The sequence below is a fragment of the Lineus longissimus genome, chromosome 1 (genome assembly GCF_910592395.1).
Source record: "Lineus longissimus chromosome 1, tnLinLong1.2, whole genome shotgun sequence".
NCBI lineage: Eukaryota > Metazoa > Nemertea > Pilidiophora > Heteronemertea > Lineidae > Lineus > Lineus longissimus.
Window position 1 is genome coordinate 4,154,892 of NC_088308.1, and position 22,073 is coordinate 4,176,964.

The window sequence follows — 22,073 nt, forward strand, 5'->3', positions numbered from 1 at the left end:
AATTTTTCAATGGGGTTCTTCATAACCAGTTCAACATGATAGTGCCACCAAACTGGATTAAATTTTCAATTGTCCTTAATGAGCCATCTCTATTGCTAGGGGTCCGCTGAGCTGATTCTACCCTAGCTCCACGATTGTAACTGTCTCTTCTCCAGGAATAAGGGTGAACTATTCAAGAGTACCCAAATCATTTTTTTTTTCATTTCATGTGGAATTCGATCCAAGCAGAATCATAGCTGGTCCGTCGGACCAAGAAAATAGGATGTCCATTTGTCATATAATAATTTACCTCGTGGGAGGGACGAGGGACGAAACCGATGCCGCTGCGTTTGGCGGAGTTTTGGAATGGAAGCAAGCTCAATGTAAGGGATAGTGAGATCCGCTTCTCGTCTATAGCCCGGGTGCATAGCCAACCGGCTGGATGTTAAATAGAAGTGTAGGGATACCTGATCAACAGCCATGATCACTATCTCAGTCAAAAATGTTTATAGTATTGCTAAATTTCTATTATCTATATCATTTAACAAATTTACCATTTCAGGCCTACCCCATACTGCGTCGTTAAAATGATGTAGATGCATTTTTCATCACTGCACTTTCTTTTTGAAAACAATAATGGTCGAGATTTATAAACATCAATATAACCTAATTTGTCATCGATCAAATCAACCCGATTATTATCAATTTGTTGACAAGTGTATATCGAGACTACGGTCCTGCACGTATGTTGTGAACGACAGCTGTGACAGACGCTTTATACCTCGGCCTAGATTGGCATACATCGTATATGTGAGTACATTGTGGACCAAAGGAAATACATGTATACATGTACATAAAGCGATCACACACCGGTACACATCAGGTCCAGGCGTGCAATATCGGATATAACTACGATATTTCACCAAATTATATGCCTTAAGCCGTAACATTGCACACCCTTTTCACCAAGCCTGGATCGAGTCCCAGTATCAGAGTTCCGCGGATCAAGACTTCGAGGAGGACATATCATTGAAGTAAGTTACCATCCTTGCACGTTTTTGCAAATTGTGAAGCCTATTCATATAATGCAAAATAATGAAATATTAAAACATTAACATAGCGTATAATTGTAATATGTAATGTGTAATGAATACATGAATGTCACCTTACATTTTTTTATTCCGATTATAATTATTTCCTGCATTTTCTCAGGTGTTACCAGACAGTTCAATTGTTTTAACTAATCGTTCAAAATCAAATCTTCGTTTTGTCATACGTTGATGTCTTTGACCAAGTTATCATACTTGTAAGGTTTCAGATGGATCTCATGAAAATAATATTTTTCTCAATTGGGAGGAGTGTCCCTTATTAGGTGAAGTTAACATCCTTCCTCTTTTCATCAGTTTATATAGCTATGGTGCCGATTCGCTATGTCGGGATTTTAAGTTTTGGCTGAATATGCACAATGTATATGTGCTGCATGTTTGGCTAGACTAGGCCTACATGTTTACCGACCTGTACAAACAAGTAATATTAGGGATTATATCAAAGAATGCAATATTTCATTATGCAGACAGACTTTCTGTATACATGTACCAAGTGTATAAACCATTACTAATGGTCAAACCCAGAATAAGTCACTCAGACTGGCCATATATCAGTTTACTTGGTGACGTTCCGGGACATAATGTTCTGTTTAGTGTGTTGCCTACTCGCCGTTAAATCAAAATTGTTATAAAAGTATCAATAATCACCAAATCTCCTGTGATACGAATTCAAGAGATGGAGAACATACATTGTATGATTTAAGCCACAAATTGGCAAGTTTAATCCAGGGGTCATTCCTGGCGGAAAGTTAGTTGTTGCTGATACAGGGAAAATGCATTCCCGGGAGTTGTCTTCCTCACACTTGTTTCGACAATCATTAGTTCGAACCTGGGACGCATGGCATCTATCCGAAATTACGTGGCCACAAACAAAAAATACAAGTGGGCAGGGAACAAGGCCGGCGTTTTGACAGTACGTCACAAAGCCTGATATGGTAATCCTACCAAATTGTGTCCGTTAGTGCAAAATATCTCAAAATTATTTAGAAAGGGGCCGTCTCTCAAAATAAAATATCTACTCGTATCCACATGAACATAACAATCACAACTATATTTCATAACAGGTTTAATTTCGTAGTAGACCTATACGCGTATTTTAACGAAATTCGCTTTGTTTCATATTGCAGTCAGAATTTACAGCCAGTAAGACGAGACGCTACATTTGGCATGAAATGTGCGCATGGCTTCTACCTCGAGTCTCGGCCCGGGTCTCCTCCTGGGAGCTGTGAACCGTGTGATAAGGTCTGCCATCCAGCGTTCCTGAACTGTTCCATCGAATACTGTCAAGGTATGCCATTGTTCCTCCGAAAAACTTGAGTGGATTGCAAGATATTTAAACTTTCAAAATTGTAGCCAGAAAACTGTCATTTTAATCGATTTCAAATTATCTGCGCCTGGCTATCATAACAAAGATGTTTATGTATAATATATAAGCAGGTCTTTGTAGCTTGAGTTTTTTTTGTCATATTGGCATCGTTTTCTTCTTGATATTTCAGAGTATTGGAATCAAATGTATGTCCTCCTCACGGAGACACCGACAGATCCACCGTCATCGTCAAGAGCCGTAAAAAATGGCCTGGCAATCGGATTGGGAGTGACCGTAGCTGTTTTAGTCATTATCACGATCATAGTCATAGGAGTTTACTACCTTAAAAAGAGGCGAAAGAAGGTTGGGTTACTAGATTTTCATCTCTTAAATATTTGGTTAGGATCAGAGTAATATGACATCATTTTCTTGTGAGTAAATTAGTTCAGTTACTTATATCTGAGCCATTTATATTTCGAAATCCATTATACATGTACTCACCGAATAACTGTTGTGGCCGGCCTTCTATTTCAGCCGTCGAAATCCCCGTCTTCTATGGAATTAAAGAACCAAGCATACATGGTGAGTGCATAAATAGAGTGGATTCTAACCCCATAGTCCCTTATCACACTAGGCCTATACCTCTCGTAGGGAGTATGCCTGTCTACTGTACCTACAGAGAGATGCCAACGCCTAATTGTTGGGGGCCGGGTTGTGTGGCATTTTTACATTCTCAAGGGAGCCAGAGAATTGGCGATATAAGGATGAGTCGTCTCGGCAAACCCTGCAACATTATCTATTACATCATCCCCACAAGGTTCCATCCTAGTATACACAGCTGCTTTCTACATAGTGAGAACCAAAGACGAAATAAAAAAAGCAGGCCATAACGAATTAACACAGATACATGTAGCTACTTGTACATGGTCTTTCACTTGCGCCTATTACATGGCCAGTGTTTGTCTAGCCCAAATTTGATGCATGGTTCTTAATTGTCTTGTTTAAGGTTTTAAAAAAGCCTGAAGACGAATTTGGCGAAGAAAAGCAAGTGAGTGTTGGCCAAGCGAAGGGACATGTGCCGCACAAAGCCAGAGGAAGGGTAAGTTAGTCCGGGTTCCAACCTATTCATGGCGTAGATTCAACATCTGGATCAAGGTATTCAGTCATACATGGTAACTACTATCCCATGGACTACGCTAGCTGCTGGTGAAATGTAAGGTGGTGCTGTAGTAAGCACTGTATTTTCCACCTGACAGAATATTCAAATTATGTCCTTGGTCATAATCGTCGGCGGCACGATTTCACGCTCGTGTCAAGCTGGTCATTGTCCAAGGAACAAATGATTGTTTATGCGTCTTTATCTCGGGACCATTGACAGTCAAGGCGTCAAAAGGACTAAATTATGATCACTTAGGATACCTTTTTTACTTTTGATTCTGTTTCCGATTACATGACATTTATCGAAGATTGCTGTGGGAAATGTAGGTAGAATCTGTTCAGTACCTGCACTCATTCGTATTTGCTGACGACTGGGTAGCTGTTGGCACACGGTGACACAAAGCCTTGTTTGGCCACAGTCGTACTGTTGGCAGCGAAATGGTTTTAAAATCACCATCTATCTTTCTTTCAGTTGGAGAGTGGCGAGAGCGAAAAAGGAGAAACGTATGATTTGGATGATATCTTGGATGTCATTGGAGATTAATTGTGCAGTGACTTTAATCACTGAGTTGGTTTGAAGACTTTGAAAGGTTATAAACTGTTGATGCTGATGAGAACAATATTTACATCCTTATCTATGCTGCACCTGAATGAAACTGTACACCTTTTCACTTGCATACTGAGTCCAGGTTATGTTAAATTTTAGGATAATGTTTGCAAAACAATAAATTGACAACATTACGAAAAACATTTAAATTTTTCTTAATCATTCTGGCGTTGTTGCAAATATATTTGTGGCAATCCGGGGATTTGGGATTTCTTTATAAGGGCAGCCAGGCCAGCTGATGGCTGAAAATCCGTACTGAGCCACATACATGTATATGACGTACATGTAGATTGTTTTTGGGTGTACATGTAGTCGGTATTACATCCTTCCTGTATTGTCCAATTGAGTTTTGCCTGATCCTTTGAGGACCCGTCATGTACGTGTGTTGTCTAGTCCGTCGATGTATCATTGACATTTTTGGTAGTAATAAAACTACGACTTCGCGAAATACATATCGTTTCACTTTGTGTATGTAAAGAATACTCCAGATACTGATATGATTCCAGTTGTCCTTGAGCAAGACAGGGTAATAGGTATGGATATTCCATGATTCCCGTCACCCTGACCACCATACGCCACTGATAACAAGTGGTAGATTGGTACCAGAGAGCTCTGTCCAATAGTACAAGTCTGAGAAGGATAAGCAGAGTAGGCTATGATAGATGGCAGCATGATGGATGGATGGTTTAAGTATTTGCCTCCATTCTTTCGGAGGCAGATGCACAGGTACCAAGGCGACCATTGGTAAAGACTGGCACTATGTAGCGCCTCTACCACTCCCAGCCTAAAGTTACCAGCAAGCAACAACAACACGAGGGAATTTGTTTCAGTTGTCAATTTAATGAACAAGAGGTTTCTTCAGAGAAATGGTGAAAGTTGCCCACAGGATGTTACGAGAGCACACACATAGACACTACATTCTTAAAGGTTTCTCAGGACTTTTTCTATACCAGTCAGGCAAGAATCCTCATTTTGCAAGTTGTCTCCATGGCATAGTCGACTCGGGATGTTTCGATTGCGAGAGCTCGCAAAACGGGGATCCTTGCTTAACTTTCTACGGCACAAATCGGATATATTAACCGGAACCTTTTACGATTATTAAAAGGGCTGTGTCGGCCTACCGTTCACCCATCTTGAGATTAGGACATCTTTCGCCTAGGATTTGTTTCTCGTACAGGTACCTGCCTACAACGACATATACATGCAAGACAAGGGAGTGGATGGCACCCTGCTGTACGAGGATGCCGTTCACCTTGCCTCGCGATGGAACACAATTACGTTAGCATGTGGTAAAGTTAACAGAGATCATTCATATCTATTGGGAAATTATAGCCCGTCACCACCTATCCGGGAGGGGCGAGCGAGCTGGTTTAGTGAAATGAATCCTTGTCTGGACACAATCTCCTCTTGCAGTCACTGAGAGAAAGGGTCGTCCGTAGCACTCGCCTGAAGCGACGACCAGTCAGACAGTAGACGAAGAAGTTAATAAATGAGTTGAAAGCCTGGGAAAGTGTTGATATGATGAATATAATGAACCAGTGGTCATTGGCCTTGCTACTACTCTGTGTAACACTCACAGTGCGCTCCCATTTGCGCCAAATTACGAAGCAGCTTTCCACGACCTTTGGTAGCTCACAAACCACAAACACTATCGCGATCGTCACCAACATCATCGTGGCAAAAGACCCTCTGTCCGGTTCACTCTGGCCCCTTTTGAAGTCACCGCGCTTCTTGGTCCGAGTCCTTGCTCTCTTTAGCACCATGATAATTCGACAGTTCATGAAACATACTAACACGACTGGAAGTAGCAAATTCATGACAGAGTCCACGATGAAATACGTGGTATTGTAGATGGGATTCGTATTAAGGGCACTCAGGCTAAAGGCAGTAATCTTGCCTTTGATATCCATATTGTAACTCCCTTTCGTGTATTGCAAGAATGAAGGCACGTTGAAGACGATGACATACAAGAATAACCCAAGAAGTATCTTCCAGGCGATAGTAATCCGGCAGAACTTGGACATACTCAGCGGGTAATATATTGCCACGTAACGTTCTAGGGTGACCACAGGAACAAGCCAGACAGCATAGTCCCTGGCGATTTCTAGGAATCCCCATAGATATGGCAGCACCGAGGAGAATATCACCAAATACGAACAAAGATATCCTAATGCACTGAACCAGTTGAATAATGTAAACACAAGAATATTAGCCAGAAGGAAGACACTATCCACAAATGCCAACATCTGGATTAAAAATGTCGTGGACGATTTATGGGTCATGCGAGAAAACACAACGATACTGAGGATATTCGCGATAATTCCAACTAAAGCGACAACACCAAGGATACAGCCCAATGTAATGAACAATGCATTCCCATGCCATGTCGCCAACGCCCCCTCACAGCTTGATGGGATGTCTCGGGAACTAATTATAAAGGTTTTGTTGTTGCGGGTCCAGAAGTCAAAACCCTGCGAATCGTTGTCCGATGTATTCATGATGGTCGCACTAGCAACTTCCGGTCCTGAGAATACACTTCCGACTACCTCAAAAAACGTGACCAACCTATCCACTTTTGTCCGACCGATTTCCGGTCTCAGCGACTTATTTCCGGTTCCGCTGTTTTCTGATACCTTACAATCGTAAACCGATTCTTCCAATGATTGTTTGAGATGACTTCTCACACCGATCAATCACCGCTTTTCCGGTCATCAAGTGAAGTATTCCTGCGCGATTAGAATAGTTCACTTACGCTGAAAGCTTTAAAAGTCGTAAAGTGACAATCCACATGAACCATTCAATTCATTTCCTATTTTGAATCCATAAATCATACACAAGCTGACGACATTGTAATGATTCGACATCGAATTCGATGGTGCATAACCGATAGTAAAAAGGTCACAATATCTATCATTGCATATCATGATACCATGAAATGCGATTGATTTGGTACGCACATCAGGGAACGGCTTGTTCAAATCAGCAATGAGAAAATTGATAATAGAAAACACCAGACATGCTTTATCTTTCAATACTGAACAAAAATCCGCCCTTGATCCTTCTCGGTGATACTTGTGACAGATGTGAGTTTGCTGCCGACTCTTATCGAATCACAACGAGGTAACATGCTCCATTCTAACATGCCGAGCTAAATTGTCCTCAACTGCATGTCCTCTTAGCTGTAACTGTTCTTTCGGTAATAGCATCACTTAGCCGTGTGATGACATGAGCCCTTTTCTGATTCCATGTTAATCAGTGGACGAAACAGCTTACCACAAATAAGGTTGGTGGTCAGTCTGAACGGATGTCCAAGCGAATGGCGCGTCAGCGCTCGACAGCGACTGTCATTGCGACTGAGGAACCTGTCGCGTTGTTTTCTTGGGTAACAAAAGATCGACAGACAGCGGCGCTTCTTTCTGACAGCGGACCTTCTTTCTGTCGTTCAGCTGTCGGATAACCTTCTAAAAATAGTCAATATCTGACAAACCAAATATAGACGTCCGTGTCTCTCTGTACAAGAAGACGATGGGCGAGGCGGCTGTCACTTTGTTTTTACTCGAGTACAATGTAACTTCATCGGCGGACAGTGTTGTAGCTCAGCTATCCGGTAAAAGGATATTCAAATAGCAAACATCTAATCATACGAAAGATCAGCGGTCATCAGCATCAAATTAAATGATTGTCCATGTCCTTATGCACAAGATGGCGGCTATCAGAGCGAGGATCCCCTACAGTTCCTTCTCCTTAGCGGACCGGCGATAGCATATGTTCTTTTTACATCTCAGCTGTGTCTACTAAAGCTCCTGAATCCAATACTGAAAAAGAAGAGTGGTATGTATTCAATACTTTATTGCAGCGTGGATGATAGCACAAGTCGTGACAACACAATTTCGTGGATGGTTTTATTAGTATCGTAAATCTCGTTTTCGCGCTTTCAACGCTCCTTACGCAGACTGGTGAAGGTGACAGTTTTACCAAACACGGCGCCAAAAGAGGAATTTCTCTATTGGTTCTTCAATAGTTATATGGCTTGAATGTTCATTTGAAGTTCGTGTTTGACAAAAATTACCATGCCAACAGAAATCCCAGATCAGTTAGTTTTTGAGACTGCAATGACGATCGACACGTTTTATTCCATTTGTTTTTCAGAAGAAGAAATCTGACATAACAGTCATGAAAGTCAGGTGGGCAAATTAACGCTGTGCCTTCAACCACCTGTTTTTGTGTACTATCTTCTACTATCAGCAGCGATACTTATGTATTACATCTACGTTCTGCCAGCTGATCTAAACAAAAAAAACGAATGCTGATAAGATTGGAGTTAAGCTTGCAGCACACTGGACGCAAACTCCGGCGGCAAGGCGCGTTTTTTGCCGCAAGAGTCCTGAACGCCTGAAAAATCCGTAGTGTGCTACGGACGGCGTCAGGCAAACGCCACTTGCCGCCACTTGCCGCCACTTGCCGCCAGATATCTAGCATGTTTGATTTTTGACGCCTGTAGCGGCGTCTGAACGCCAGTGAACGCAAGAAGAATCCAGGTATGCTACGGATCGCCGCCAGAGTTGGCGTCAACCAGCGTCAACGGCGAGGCTTTGGCCAATCAGCTTGCGTCTTGACGTCACATGATATCAAAATGGCAGCCCCCACGATTCTTGGAAGTGGCGGAAAAGACGCTACTGGACGCCAATTCTGAGTAGGTGTGCTATGAGCGCGATCCACTGCCGCCAACTCTGGCGTCGGGCGGCGTTCAGTCGCGTTCAGTCTGACGCGCCTTGCCGTCGAAGTTGGCGTCCAGTGTGCTGCAAGCTTTAAATTTACCTTTTTTCCCCAAACATACGAACGCAATGCACTCAATATGTACATGCACATGTACATGGTAATCTAATCATTCCAGTCGTAAGATCCATTTTGCTCTACCTTCCTGCCGTAAAAAAGCAAGTCTAAATAAACTGGTTCTGACTTACTGGGTGATATGTCAGTCAACCCGTGCTTCTTGTATCAAAGAATATCTAAAGCAGTTTGAAAGGTGTGTATACAAAATCCTTTAGTCCTGTCTTATTGGCAATTTCATTAAATGCATGCGAAAGGCAATTACGCCAATTCTTCTCCCGAGACTCACTGTACTTGTAGTTACACTTTCTGAACCACATCAACCGTCAACGGTTTCTTTTTTAGGACTCCACACCATAATTATCACAGGTTCGAGAAGGAAGAGGATGGTGTTTTGTCTCAAAATATCAAGGTACCGGGGTATATAGGTAGTAAAAAGAGTCGTTTGCTCCGCCAGCTTGGACTGTCACATGCACAGGTGCAGTAGAAAACTCCAAGACGAAGAGAACATCGCGGCGTAACAAACCGAGTCTGCGAAGACCTTTTGTGAGATTGTCACCGAGATGGACGTATTGTGAAACCGGTTGACACTTTCTCAACTAGTACACCGACATTCCCTGAGTGGAGAGCTGTCATTCATTAAGCCAGCTAGTTCGGAAAGACTTAGACTGATCAGTAAAAAAACACTGATACTAGTAATTGAACATTCAATTCTGACATGTTTTACTGCCTGGTTTACTATGACCTCAACGTAAAGGGTTTTTTCTGCTAGCCGTTTAGACAAGAAAGAAATATTTGGAAATGTCAAATACCAACCGTAAAGGGATGTAATCCGACAGAACAAGACACTGCTTAGTGTAATCTGAAGGCAAAGTAATCCGGGGAAGTAAACCTCTTGAAATAATCCGACTGGAAAATTTCTTCCTCTCAAAGTTTCAAATGCTCTCATGTAAAGTAATAAATAATCCGTGTCCTCATCGCTTTGATCCCTTGGGACACTTCGAAAGCATTAGGTAAGCTGCGCCACCACTTTGAATATTTTGGAAAAATATCTTTAAAGTTCAGATTTTTTTTCGGAAAGCACTTGATATCTGTTGCAATGATCAGCTATCTATATATTATAAATTGCTTTTAAAAACTTGTTCCCTTTCCTCTGATTTCAATTCCACGAGTGAATTTGAAATACTCGAATAAGTTAAGATCCCGATATGAAATAAGTCACTTCTCTTGATTTGCCAGACAAACCTTTTCCGATATTTGGTACGAACTCAAATGTTTTTAGCAAATTCACTTGTTGCTGTATTGATAAAAATGTCCACCCTTTCCTTGACGCAACTTCATATACGCAGTTAGTATTATGCAAATGGGAACACAGAAGGATGGGTTTGATGTTTATGGCGTTGTTTGTTCATACCGTCACAATGATGGCAATCGGAATACCACTTCCCCATAATGTGCCGCTATCAAAGAGGGATGAGACGATGTCTAGACTTCTCTAATTTTCTTTCATTATTCACGAAGTGGATATTTATCATCGTTCAAAGCGCCACTTTTCCTTTCATCATTCCGACAGAACAATGCTGTTATTGGTACAGCCAACGTACGTCAGTCCTTTCAACTAATTGACGAGTGGACTGCTATCATAATGGCGCGTCTTTGGGAGCCACCAACTAATTCGTACATGTACGTCACTTGCGTCTTCTTGGAAAAGCTAGTTTTACTCAAAATAAGATCATGGATACGTCATAGCCATATCAGATGTATCTTATTGAAACCTCGGCTGTTTTATCGACTACTTGCTTCGTCTTCGAAAACCTTGTCTTTAATGTGTCGGAATTTCAACATTCGATAATTTTACCACTTATAGGAACTCACTTGACAACTCCAACCAATTGTTACGCCATCAGCACACAAACATCACCACTGCAAGAAACCATCGTTCATTTATAATGAAGACCTCCAATCTAGACGAGCTAGAAAAATCGAAAAACATCGTCATTAAATTTACTCCCAAAGCAGTTATCTGCCATGATTTCCAGAAATGATGTTCAAACGATCATAAAAACATACCAAACGGGTCCAATCATGACGTATTACTAGGCCAAAAAGCTTGATAAATCGGAATACGCTGTCATTAAATCTAATTCTCCCACAACCATCAATCGATGATTTCCAGAAATTATGGTCTAAGAGTCAGAAAACAAGTCAAGCTTGTCCAGAAGTGACGTATAGACAACGTCTATCCAACCAGAGAACTTAAAACTATCTCTTGAAGAAATCATTATTGCCACTGGTGCATATCCTTCATTCGTGATGAAGACTAGATCATTCTTCCATATCGGTTATCTCGCAGGATTACGCCTGTCAATCGATAATCGAGCTGGCTTAACGATAGTGGTGACTGACTGCCCGCACGACAGCACTGACTTGCTGGTTGTAAACTGCATGGCATCTCCCGGTTTCTGCATTTAAGCGCGAGGTTGCTTCGCTAAGAGTCAGGCAGAGTGAGCCGCGCGTCATTCGCATCGAGAGCAGTCGTACAGCATCCACACGGAACAATCGGTTGGGGAACAACAGGTTGCAGCCATGACTACTATATCTTTGGATCAATATGGGGATGGTTATTGACATAAAACCTTCATTTACCAGACAAAACCACTGTTTTATGTGTTAATTACTAGTATCATTGTCGAAATATCTTTCTGATCTGTCGCGACTCGTATTTGTATTAGCAACAATTCTTTTATTCAATTCGCTGATTTACGATTTCACACCTGCGCTTTGGGTTAAGGATGTCACGGATAAGTACCTGCCGTGACGTATACCGTATAACCGATCAGTGATTCGAGGATTTCTTCAGCGTATTGCCAAAGAGTGAATTCGGTTCAAAAACTGTTGCCCTCAACGTTGTTAAGCATAATATACATGTACAGCATATTTACAATGCCGTTGCTTTGGACGTTGTAAAGAACCGGATATCATAGGTATAGATTCGAATAACCTCATGATCTTGTGGTGGCTACCACGCAATAGGGCCCGTGTTTGCATCTCTGGATAGACTGGGTTTCAAGGAACCTATGAAAACGATAAAGATGATGATGATGATGTTGATGATGATAGACCACCATGCCAAGCGATGATTGCTACCACAGTGCATGGGCGTAGGCTATACTCCAACTTTAGGCGGCTTCTACTGCTAATGTTGCAGCTTCACTATGCTATACTCGACAATATTATTAATGTTGATGTTGCATGAGCCTCACTACTAACACGTTCATGATCCCGATGTAGATGCTGAAGCCTGATTTCCTATGTTTTATGTTGAAAAATAACTACATGTAGTTTCATCATTATTAATTTGATCAAATAAAACTGAAACATAGCCTAATAGTAACTGACACGTAATCCGATTGCCATATTGACCAACAAACAAAATTAAGCCATATCCCCAAATCTCACGGGCGTTTTTCTTCTTTATGTATTCTATCAGTGACATGAGGAGCCAGATTGCTAATTTACACCAGGGTCCATGATTTACGTAGCTCTTCGTCCACTTGTCATTGTTTATAAGTCAACTTGCAAAACGTTTCAAGCCACTTTAGAGATATGTAATTGCAGCTGGCTGATAAGGTGGAGGACACTAAATGGTCTGTGGTAATGACCGTGGTTAGGAAAAAGTGGCTGCTTTATGAGGGTGTTTGCTAGGTTGTGGAGGTTGTACGATGCGAATGTATAAAGCATTCACGCGGTCGAGTGCTTTACGCATTAGCATTGGACGTAAAAGCCAGTGTATGTCAATACTGAGTCAAGACTCTATGGGAATATATTCATCTCAGATATTTGCAAATTCAGTAGTTTTGGTCGTATGTTTATATATATACCGTTAGTTGATAAGTTCATTTTGTGTTAGAAATAGATACAGAATATAGATTTACATTGAATAAGGTGTTTTGCTCACCACACAAGACCGGCGAAAGCCTGATTTTTTGGTCAGTTAAGTCAAGAACATCGCCTTGTCATTGACACACAGCATGACACGGTAATATATTCCTTGGAACTTACATTGTACACTGCTGCCTACTCCAAAAAAACAGGCAGAAATTGAATGCTAAGCGAAATAATCGTTCGAGTAGGATCATTGAGTTCAGTTAACTTTCCTAGTGGAGAGTGATGATAACCAACTGAGCTTGATACTCACCAGAACACCTCGCTAGTCGGACTTTGAGAGGCACTACCTTTTCTCGACGTTGATACATACGCGTCTCTATTTGCAGTCAAAACCACACGCACAGGGTCATATATTTTTTCTTTCGCGAGTGCTTTTACCTGGCGTGTTTCGCCCCATGAGAATTTAGAATTATTATTTCATTTCGTTCAAGAGTAGCACAGTCAAGAAAATCAATTTCAGCAAAGCAGTGTAATTGAAAAAGGCTGCTTGCTGACTTAACTGAGTGCACTTCATGGCTTTTTTTCACCTGAAGAGCCCGATGATAAGCTGGTTCATCTATTAAGCAGCTCAGAAGAACAAAAGCACTTAAATTCCTAGTTGAGTTGACTACTTTCACTCTCTTGAAAGCATCATTTAGATAGCATTTTTCTAAATCAGTTGAGATTATTTGAAAGACTCTTAACTAATTCTTTTAAAGCTCAAATTAATGCTTTCAGTTCAGCAAGTCGACTGGTGATATCGTTTCGAAATTTCACTTACATGTAGATCCTGAATGTACTTATGGTAAAAAAACTCGGAGATACATTTACAAGCAAAAAACTAAAGAAAAAGGTACTACATGCGTTGACGTCAGTACTTTTAGATACTGCCTTACAGAGGATACCGCATGAACCCTTTTCCGGTTTTGGCTTGTAACTCAAATGCTATCTGTCGCATGCGCATAAAATTTACATATTTGTCATCAGAACTTTACGGTGAATAATTTAAATCTATACGTCTGAAACGATCGTAAAGACATGCTTTATTTCGTGCTACGATGACAGCAGACGTTATCGTAAGTCTGCTTTGAGAACCTAAAAGGTTTTGACAGACCGCCTCACTCAAAGCTGAGACTTATTTTTTCTCAATGTTATATCATAAGTGGTTTTATGTCATGTCACCCCTAGAGACTGCACCGTGAATAAATTTAGGTATGGAAAGGTGCCTCTTTTATCCTGAAGCATATCATCCCGGTGAAAAGTTCTGGTGCTTTGAGACACCATATATACCCCCATTAGATTCTCTCTCCCTTCCATATCCATTTAGCCAAACCTCTTGTAAGAATTCCAAATCAAAGCTTGACGGCTTACTCTTACTCTGTACTTTGCCTGCTTGCTTCTGATGAAATTTACCGCTGTTCAAGATCTGTGCAAACCGCCTTTGACGCGAAGCACTCACGCAAGAATGTATAGACGCGCAATATCTGTATTCAACTCAGTCTTAAAAGGTTTTGCCAGACTGCCTCACTTAAAGGCTGAGACTTGGGTTTTTTCAACATTCATATCGTTAGTGGCTTAATGTCATGTCAACCCTAGAGGCTGCACCATGAATAGATTTATGTAGAAAGGCACCTCTGATTGCCGAAAGAGCTGAGGGTGACATGGCACAAACTCGTACGATCAAGCGTGAAGCGAGTTTCAGCAAAGAAAAAAATCTCCCCGTATGACTTATCCGTATCGAGCTTTACGCATGATGTAACGTAATTTGTGTAGCGGTCATACGTAAAACTGATACGGATACGCCATACGAGCGTGAAATTCACCCCTGCTGAAACTCCCTGTCGTACGCTTACGCTTGCCAGTGGTTATTTATAAGTCGATAGAAAAGACTTCCCTTCTTCATCCCACGAGAGCTATGCCTTCCACAGGAAAGAAATGGAAACCATGACCCACCAGACGTGTTTACCACTGGGAAAGAATGCAACCAATCTAATCGTGCGTCCCAAGGTTATAACAAAAACAACAAGGCAATCAAACTGGTGCTGTTACCGTCAAAATGACCGTCCCTATCATCTCCTTCGTCAAGGCGAGTGCTTAGGTGCTTAAGTGTCAAATGCCGCGACGACATTGCGATGTCAATATTCATGAGGGTGAAGGGAACCAGCTTTCAGTTTGTGGAAAGCATTTTCTCATCTTTTTAGCTGTGGGCATTTAATTTGGACTGGTATTAAAATAATACTCCTGGGGGTATCCTGAGGTCGGTCTAAATAGTTTGGTGCTTTTTTTGAAACAAAACAAGTTAGTTTGTGCTGCCAGGAGGCACTTGCAGTCTATCTTTTATATTTAAGGGTATACACATATTTTGTTTTTGGCCGAGCAAAGCTATGCCCAGTGTACATTACGTTTCTGAGTTTGGGAAACGCTGAAAGATAGATTTACACGTTTTCTCTATTTCGCCCTGTTGAAAGGTCATGGTCTCTCTAGCTATCTATTGTGAGGAAACACCGAAACGTGGGGAACAGCCAAAGACGTTACACCGATTTTCGGTTGAGTCAGTTGAGTCATTACAGCGTACATCATTGTGTACATATCGAAGATAGGTACACTAAAATCCAACGTGGGTTGTGCTCTTAAAAAATGAAAAACATGATTAAATAATTCTGCATGCCCTTTCACGGGATTGGATTTTTTTTAAAATATATTTTGTTGGTTGATTTATTATAAACTAGTCACGTTTAGGTTCTCTTACCAAAATAGATATCATAACAAAACAGTTATCCAAATGCCAGATAGGGTAGAAACATAAAGTTTATTGCCACAGGCACATTTAGAATTCACAATAATTCTGGTTGTTCAAAAGGGTTTAAGGTAAATATCGCACTGCCTATTGCTGTTATAGGTGCATGTTAAATGACGACTCTAATGATTAATTCATCCAGTCATAATTATCATCTTTGTAACTATTTGAAAAAAAATTATAATCTCGTTTTTATTCACAAGTTTGTTATATATCGCTGATGCCGCTTTGCCCTGAATCTTGGGAGAATTTAGAAACTTGCCAGAGGCATGTATCGTCGGCAGTAGGCCTATAAATATCGCTGTTTTCATTAGTTACATCCAATGTTATTCTGAGACCCTCTTTGAAAAGGTCAATAAACTGAGGTGTTTGCGATTTAGATTCTTTGCCTCTATCTATTGTTGATGTAAGGCATCCTACAAAAAGTACATGTACACTACCTTGCCGCCGATCAAACCTTGTTCTGTGAGTCCGGTGATGTCCAGAGGTAATCATCCATTTTAAATGCTAATATCTCAAAGGACTCCGAGGGAACTGACTGTAAAAGCTGATCTTTGCTTGTTGGTAATCAAAAGGAAATGAAACCTTTATGTTCATCCTTGAGATGAATTCTAATACGACTGTCGGCGGAAAGACACACAAACATTTCGCTTTCAGTGATGGCCGTCGTCGGAATAGGGGGTTGTTTTCGCTTGCAGTGTCGACAAGGAACTGTATCATTTTCCACAACATTTAGGTAGTTAACCATGTGAAGGCATGCCTATGATACCAAAAGGACCACTTAAGTTGAAAGAATACTTTAAATTCGCGTCATGTCCACTTCCATGACTGCAAATTGCCGAACTACAAGCTTTGAGCAGCACTGCTGCTTCGAGTGACACGTTAAGAGCGAATGTATGTTACAGGGGTAATCTGTGTCAGAGAATCAATCATAATCCACTGTAACCCTACCTGTGATACTATTCTCACGCAAGGGATGGGTCGTCTCATACGCAGCTACTGCCCTTAAGGAGGTCTCTGCCAGGGTGTCAATCGATTGCAGCCTATCTGTGGTACTATTCTCAGCAAGGACTCATGCTCGCCTCGGGCTGAAGTTTCATCGAAACAGTTCAGCATAGTTCCTCACACCGTTCGTTTGGATGTAAGAAGCACCCGGAAAAAAAAATTATACCAATACCATTGTATATGCCTTTATCAAGATGGGACTGTGGATTAGTGCTGCTTGGCAAACTAAGGTCGGTGGTTAAGCGAACGCTGGATGGTACTTGATGAATATTCTCCGTTTACCTATGACATTGACCTGCCGCTATCGGACAAAAGAGATAAGGCACCGCGTTAATCCGGCCCGAATATGACGGACTTGTTTTGGGAGAGCGTGCTCATGAGAGCGTGTGCTGATAAGGGCTAGTGATAGTGTCAAGCTTCGGGGTTCGAGATGACCGTGACTCTTTATAACTGTCGTGTTTACTTCTACGGCGAACTTTCGATTAACTCATCACGTGAGACAGCCCCTTGGTAGCATGGCTCAATCAATTTAATCACCACGTCTAGCTAAACCGCTTGGTTACCAGTCATTGTCACCGCAGCTTGCAAAATGTCAGCTTTCAAAGGCAAGGTGAGCGCTCGTCTGGTCCAGGTCAGATAGTTATCATCATCGATCAACTGAGGATGGCGTTTAAATAATGAACCTTTATCAAATGATTACTGGCGAACTGGAATGAACAAAGAGGTAATAATGGTAATCAATACTTAAGAAATGAAGCCAAGAATATGCTCTATTCTTAGACTGAATACGGCAAGGATAGTGAAATAACTGAATTGTAAACATTTGATTTATATACATGTACTTAAGCTGTATTAATGGTGTAGGTGTTCATTTACCTTCGTTCATTTCCTACAAAGTCGACATAAGTATCGAAAATTAATCATTAAAGTACCGGCGTCATCAATAATTAGAGTTCCGGCGTCATCAAAAATTAGAGTTCCGGCGTTACCAATAATTCGAGTTCCTGCCTATAGAGTTCCGATCATGCACAGGAAAGAATACGAAAGAATCGATACTAGAAGTTGAATCCATAGTCATCTTGCAGTTTTTTAATGTCACTGCAAATAAACGGATTGGTTTACCTTTTAAAATATTGTACTGTCGGGGCCTGGGCACCGTGGGGTGTTCCGCTGATACTCCGAGTATTCCTCAAGAAGATAGCATGTAAACACAGATGTATACTCTGTCACAATCGCGTTTATTTCACAAATGCAGACGTTTCGTAATCACATCAGCTTCGTTCCAACATTCTCTCACCGGCTCCCTCCTGACCTAATTATTATGGGTCACGTGGCCGTCGACGCACGTGGTGACGGGCGGGGCTCATCACTTATAAACAATATGTCAATGATATATCTATTACATGTATCTGCAAAGTACCATGCAGGTAGTATCTGGAGCAAATCGTACTAACCTTTTGATATAGCTTATATGCCAACTTGATGACAACTCGATATCGTACGATTAACAGTCCTTGCTTTCAAAAACAATGTACTTTTCCTGTAGCTAAGAGATGAGCCATATATATCATATTCAAACACCATTGTATCATCTGAACTATGACATTTGATATGGCTCTAGGAAAAGTACATGTACATGTACTGAATAAAGCATTAATTGAGTCGGATAATCTGTCATCATTAATATCAACGTTACAAAGAAGGCTCAACGGCTGAAATAGTCACTACTAGACGCCTGTTCTTCTCCACATCCTCATCTCTCTTCTCGCCGTCTCATCGGATCTGTAGTCTGTAAGAACAACTATACTTTCATAATATATCAAGATTGTATTCAACAAAGGCTTGTTGATTAACTAATGAAACCGTCTATGTCTGGGGTACATGAACAGACTATGAATATATCACTTTCACTCCTGCACTTCGCAGCTTTTGACCATGTATGCTTTCGTTTTGCGTCTTGTGTGAAGTGGAAGTGATATCCATGTATGTTAAGTCTCTGATATCAAATTTTCCTCGGTCATAATGTTTCAACCCGCTCCTCTCATCGCTCTCAACAGGTCGTTTGCACATGTTGTTTGATGCCATGATTTTGATTGACAATTCGTTGGCGACACCATGCCGTCCACTATTGGGTAATGTTGTGACTTCCCAAAGTGACCTTTTTTCCGATTTCGTCATGATTAATCTTTCGGTCTTAGATAGGTGAAACCAATGTATTTTTCTCAGAAAAGAAGAGATATAAAATGCCAATATTGTTATGGCGACGCAGCTGCTGGTATAAGATATGCCAGGGGGCTTGCTTCGCCTTCTGGTATCAGACATGTTACAGCGTTCGTTTTGTTTTTTATCGAATTAGTTCACCAACTGACATATTCAAAAATTAGAGATCCTTGTTAATCGGGTTTTCCATTTGTTTCGTCTGTTATACTTCCTTGCGTGCCGAGCTTCGTGGCAGTCATAGCAGTGCTTATACTGATCATGATTTTTTTCTAGAACCGAAAGGCCTGCAGACGAATGAAAATCGGCAAAATTCCTCATATGCGTCATGTCAGAGCTCTTTGTTGACCCGTTTGATGTTAGTTTTACACAAAATTCGCTAGACGGCAAAGGATTTTTAACTTTTTGATTAAAATTTAATCTCGGTTTTATAACTGCACAAAGGTTTCCATAATCCCTTTCACTGGAGAATTAGAGTCCTCATGAATGGAGAATAAGAAGATAGTAAAGTTATACTGGGTATTTTCTCTCCAAGTTGTGAACGAGGTTCTTTTCTCAAATATCATGGTTCAAACGAGTTGGAGAAGAACAACTGGCGACGTGGGTAGGGATGACGACTTAGCTATTCAATGGTGTTTACGTCGTTTGTATCATAATATCGCACAAAAGGTAAATATCAAGACATAACAGGATGACATTCAGTTGGCATTAATGTTGCGATACCCCCAGTCACATCGTGTTCAGGTGAAAACTTTCGGAAGTTTTGCAAACTTTTTCCAGTCTGTGGTGGAAGACAGGCCTTCTTGTAGACTTGGCCGGCAGCCAGTATCGAAGAGAAAACTCCGAAATCAAGCCGGGTAGTCTGGTCTATAAATGCCAAGTCCACTGGCGTAATGTTTCTTCTGAGTATAGGCCTACCACATATTGCGAAACTAAATAACAAAGTCGTAGTAAATACTAAATGTCGCCATCGTACAAAAATTTGAGAAAGACCTTTGAAATAGTATGACGTGCCTTCACGTTCCTTTTGTTTTTTATGAGATGACATTTGCAGTACTATAGGCTTCCAGTGATTTGGCATTTCGACTTGCATGCCGATGATTCATCAGAGTGTCTGATCCGGTGGCACCGCAATGAAGAGACAACCAAAACAAAGTTCATTGGAGCAGAGAACGCCGGTGATCTATTCCCTATGAAAGACATACTCCCGGGGCAGTCCATTTCCCCGTCATCCTGATCGTTTCTGCCACAAGTAGCGGGAAACGGGACATGTAACACGTGGCCATGTGGCAGCGTTAATCATTTGTAAACACAGCCTTAGCCGACATGATATGTACATTGCGGGCAATATCTAGCCTGTCTGGTGAATAGCTTGGATCTATAGATCCGGAGCTTATCTCACATAGAAACATTTCCTAGTACGCTGATGCTTGCGTTTATCATTCAAAGAACACTGTCCTTGTCACCGAGGGAACTTTAGACAGAGAGTTTTTACGACATGGAACAGCCTTAATTGAGCACGTCAAAAACAAACTTGCAGTAAAGTAATTACAGATAAAAAGATCGTAATTACAGCTCTTGGCTCATTCCCAGAACAATTTTCTTCTTTGAACATTTCACTTTTTCATAGAAAAAATTGCTTCCTTAATTACCAGATAATGAATAATCAAGGCTACATTTTGTCACCTGGAACATGTTAAGTGCCATATCAAAGCTTTGAAAAGGCTTTTTTTAGGTTTTTTTCATTCTGATCGTGTCTTTCGTAGAACAACTCGGTGTACGTATTGATGAAAAATGCAACAAGTAGTCTTGCATTGGCACAACAAAATTCGTGTGCGTTTCAGCGCATTTTATATTCAACTGTATAAATCTAGCTGTTAGCACAAGGTAACAAGAACCTCTGACTGATAATTCATACACGAGGTGGATTACCAACTCAGTAACGGGTCACGCTGTTGATTTTCCATGACACGGACTGCATGTTCCTCGATTCTGGGTATATTTTGCCAGAAAGTCGATGGAATCAGGAGAATCTTCTAGAAAGCACCCCGCCAGCAAATCTCTCTCCACGTCAAGACTTGACAAGGCACTTCCTCCCAAAGAAATGATTACTTCCCCTTTTGGGATGGATGCGCTACGGGTAGAAATTGGACACTAACATGATGTACTAAATTGATTACACAATTGTCACCCTCATTGCGTGAGACTGACACTTTATGCACGACATTTCGTGTTTCCTCACAGTGTATTTTGCCTGTCTTCAGTGTTTTACACCCGCGGCACTTACTTCTCTAAATCAGGCGCTAATTCTTAAGCTGCATTTAAGCATCATTCTGTAAAGTTTACTTTATTAATCATTTAGAGAATGAATGGAAACAAACGGTTTCGGAAACGAACTACTGCAAGCTTTATTCCCCAAGTGATCGTCGTTATCATTTGATTTATCTCCTTAGTTTTGGACAGTCGCCAGGCAGCTAAATGTATTTGCCCTCTATTGCAATGTAGACTCACTGCGCAGTCACTAACTATACGTCGTTACATGTACGAGACTGCCATCACAGGCCGCCATTTTGAATTTCGCTATGATCGGCTATTTACATGTAGACCATTAACTAGAACGACGAAGTAAGCAAAAAGTGTCCTAAAGAATGAGAAAGAACTGCAAGATGCCGAAGTAAAAATGTGTACTTTTCCTTATAAGCTTAACACAAGCCCGATTGGGATAATGACTTGCGTCTAATCGTTATCATTATCTGAGAAAACTCTTACTGCGCAGTATATCGCAAGAACGTTTTTCACAATTTTTTCACACTTCCATAGATGCGTGAGGGAACATCTCAAAATATACATGCATGATAAACGTCTTGTAATGCAATGCCTGACTTTCAGCCGGACCTAAATTTATAGGCTGCCGCGGGGAGCGTTCTGACAGCAGTCATTATACATGTTATAATGACATCAATATGATTCCCAATGAATCTGTCACGTCACCGCCTCGCTTGTCAGTCCCTGCTTCAAATTCTGATATTTTTGAACACGATGCTGATGATGACAAGAACGCCTTAGAACTTTGCAACCGAGCCCCGAAAATGATCTGTCACAAATGATTTGTTGATCAGAATAAACGGTTTATCTCGTCAT

The 22,073-nt window shown here is 41.1% G+C and overlaps 2 protein-coding genes across 4 annotated transcripts; one reads left to right on the forward strand and one right to left on the reverse strand.

Annotated features, from left to right (window-relative positions):
- The first annotated feature begins 532 nt into the window (after window positions 1-532).
- LOC135498023 (uncharacterized) lies at window positions 533-4,598 on the forward strand. The gene is made up of 6 exons (XM_064788151.1): window positions 533-1,013; window positions 2,213-2,373; window positions 2,582-2,754; window positions 2,926-2,973; window positions 3,398-3,490; window positions 4,022-4,598. Exons 2-6 carry the CDS (start codon window positions 2,253-2,255, stop codon window positions 4,091-4,093), a joined length of 507 nt encoding a protein of 168 aa, XP_064644221.1. The 5' UTR covers window positions 533-1,013; window positions 2,213-2,252; the 3' UTR covers window positions 4,094-4,598.
- A 396-nt stretch (window positions 4,599-4,994) lies between these two features.
- LOC135485770 (FMRFamide receptor-like) lies at window positions 4,995-11,403 on the reverse strand. Of its 3 annotated transcripts, none has more exons than XM_064768152.1 (2): window positions 9,803-11,403; window positions 4,995-7,971 (listed from the first exon to the last, which is right to left on the reverse strand). In XM_064768152.1, the coding sequence occupies exon 2, from the start codon at window positions 6,652-6,654 to the stop codon at window positions 5,527-5,529; it is 1,128 nt and encodes a 375-aa protein (XP_064624222.1). In that variant the 5' UTR covers window positions 6,655-7,971; window positions 9,803-11,403; the 3' UTR covers window positions 4,995-5,526. The 3 variants fall into 3 exon arrangements, with proteins under 3 accessions (XP_064624222.1, XP_064624221.1, XP_064624223.1); XM_064768151.1 differs by having other exon boundaries at window positions 8,975-11,403; XM_064768153.1 differs by lacking the exon at window positions 9,803-11,403 and adding an exon at window positions 8,226-8,505.
- Window positions 11,404-22,073: the final 10,670 nt, after the last annotated feature.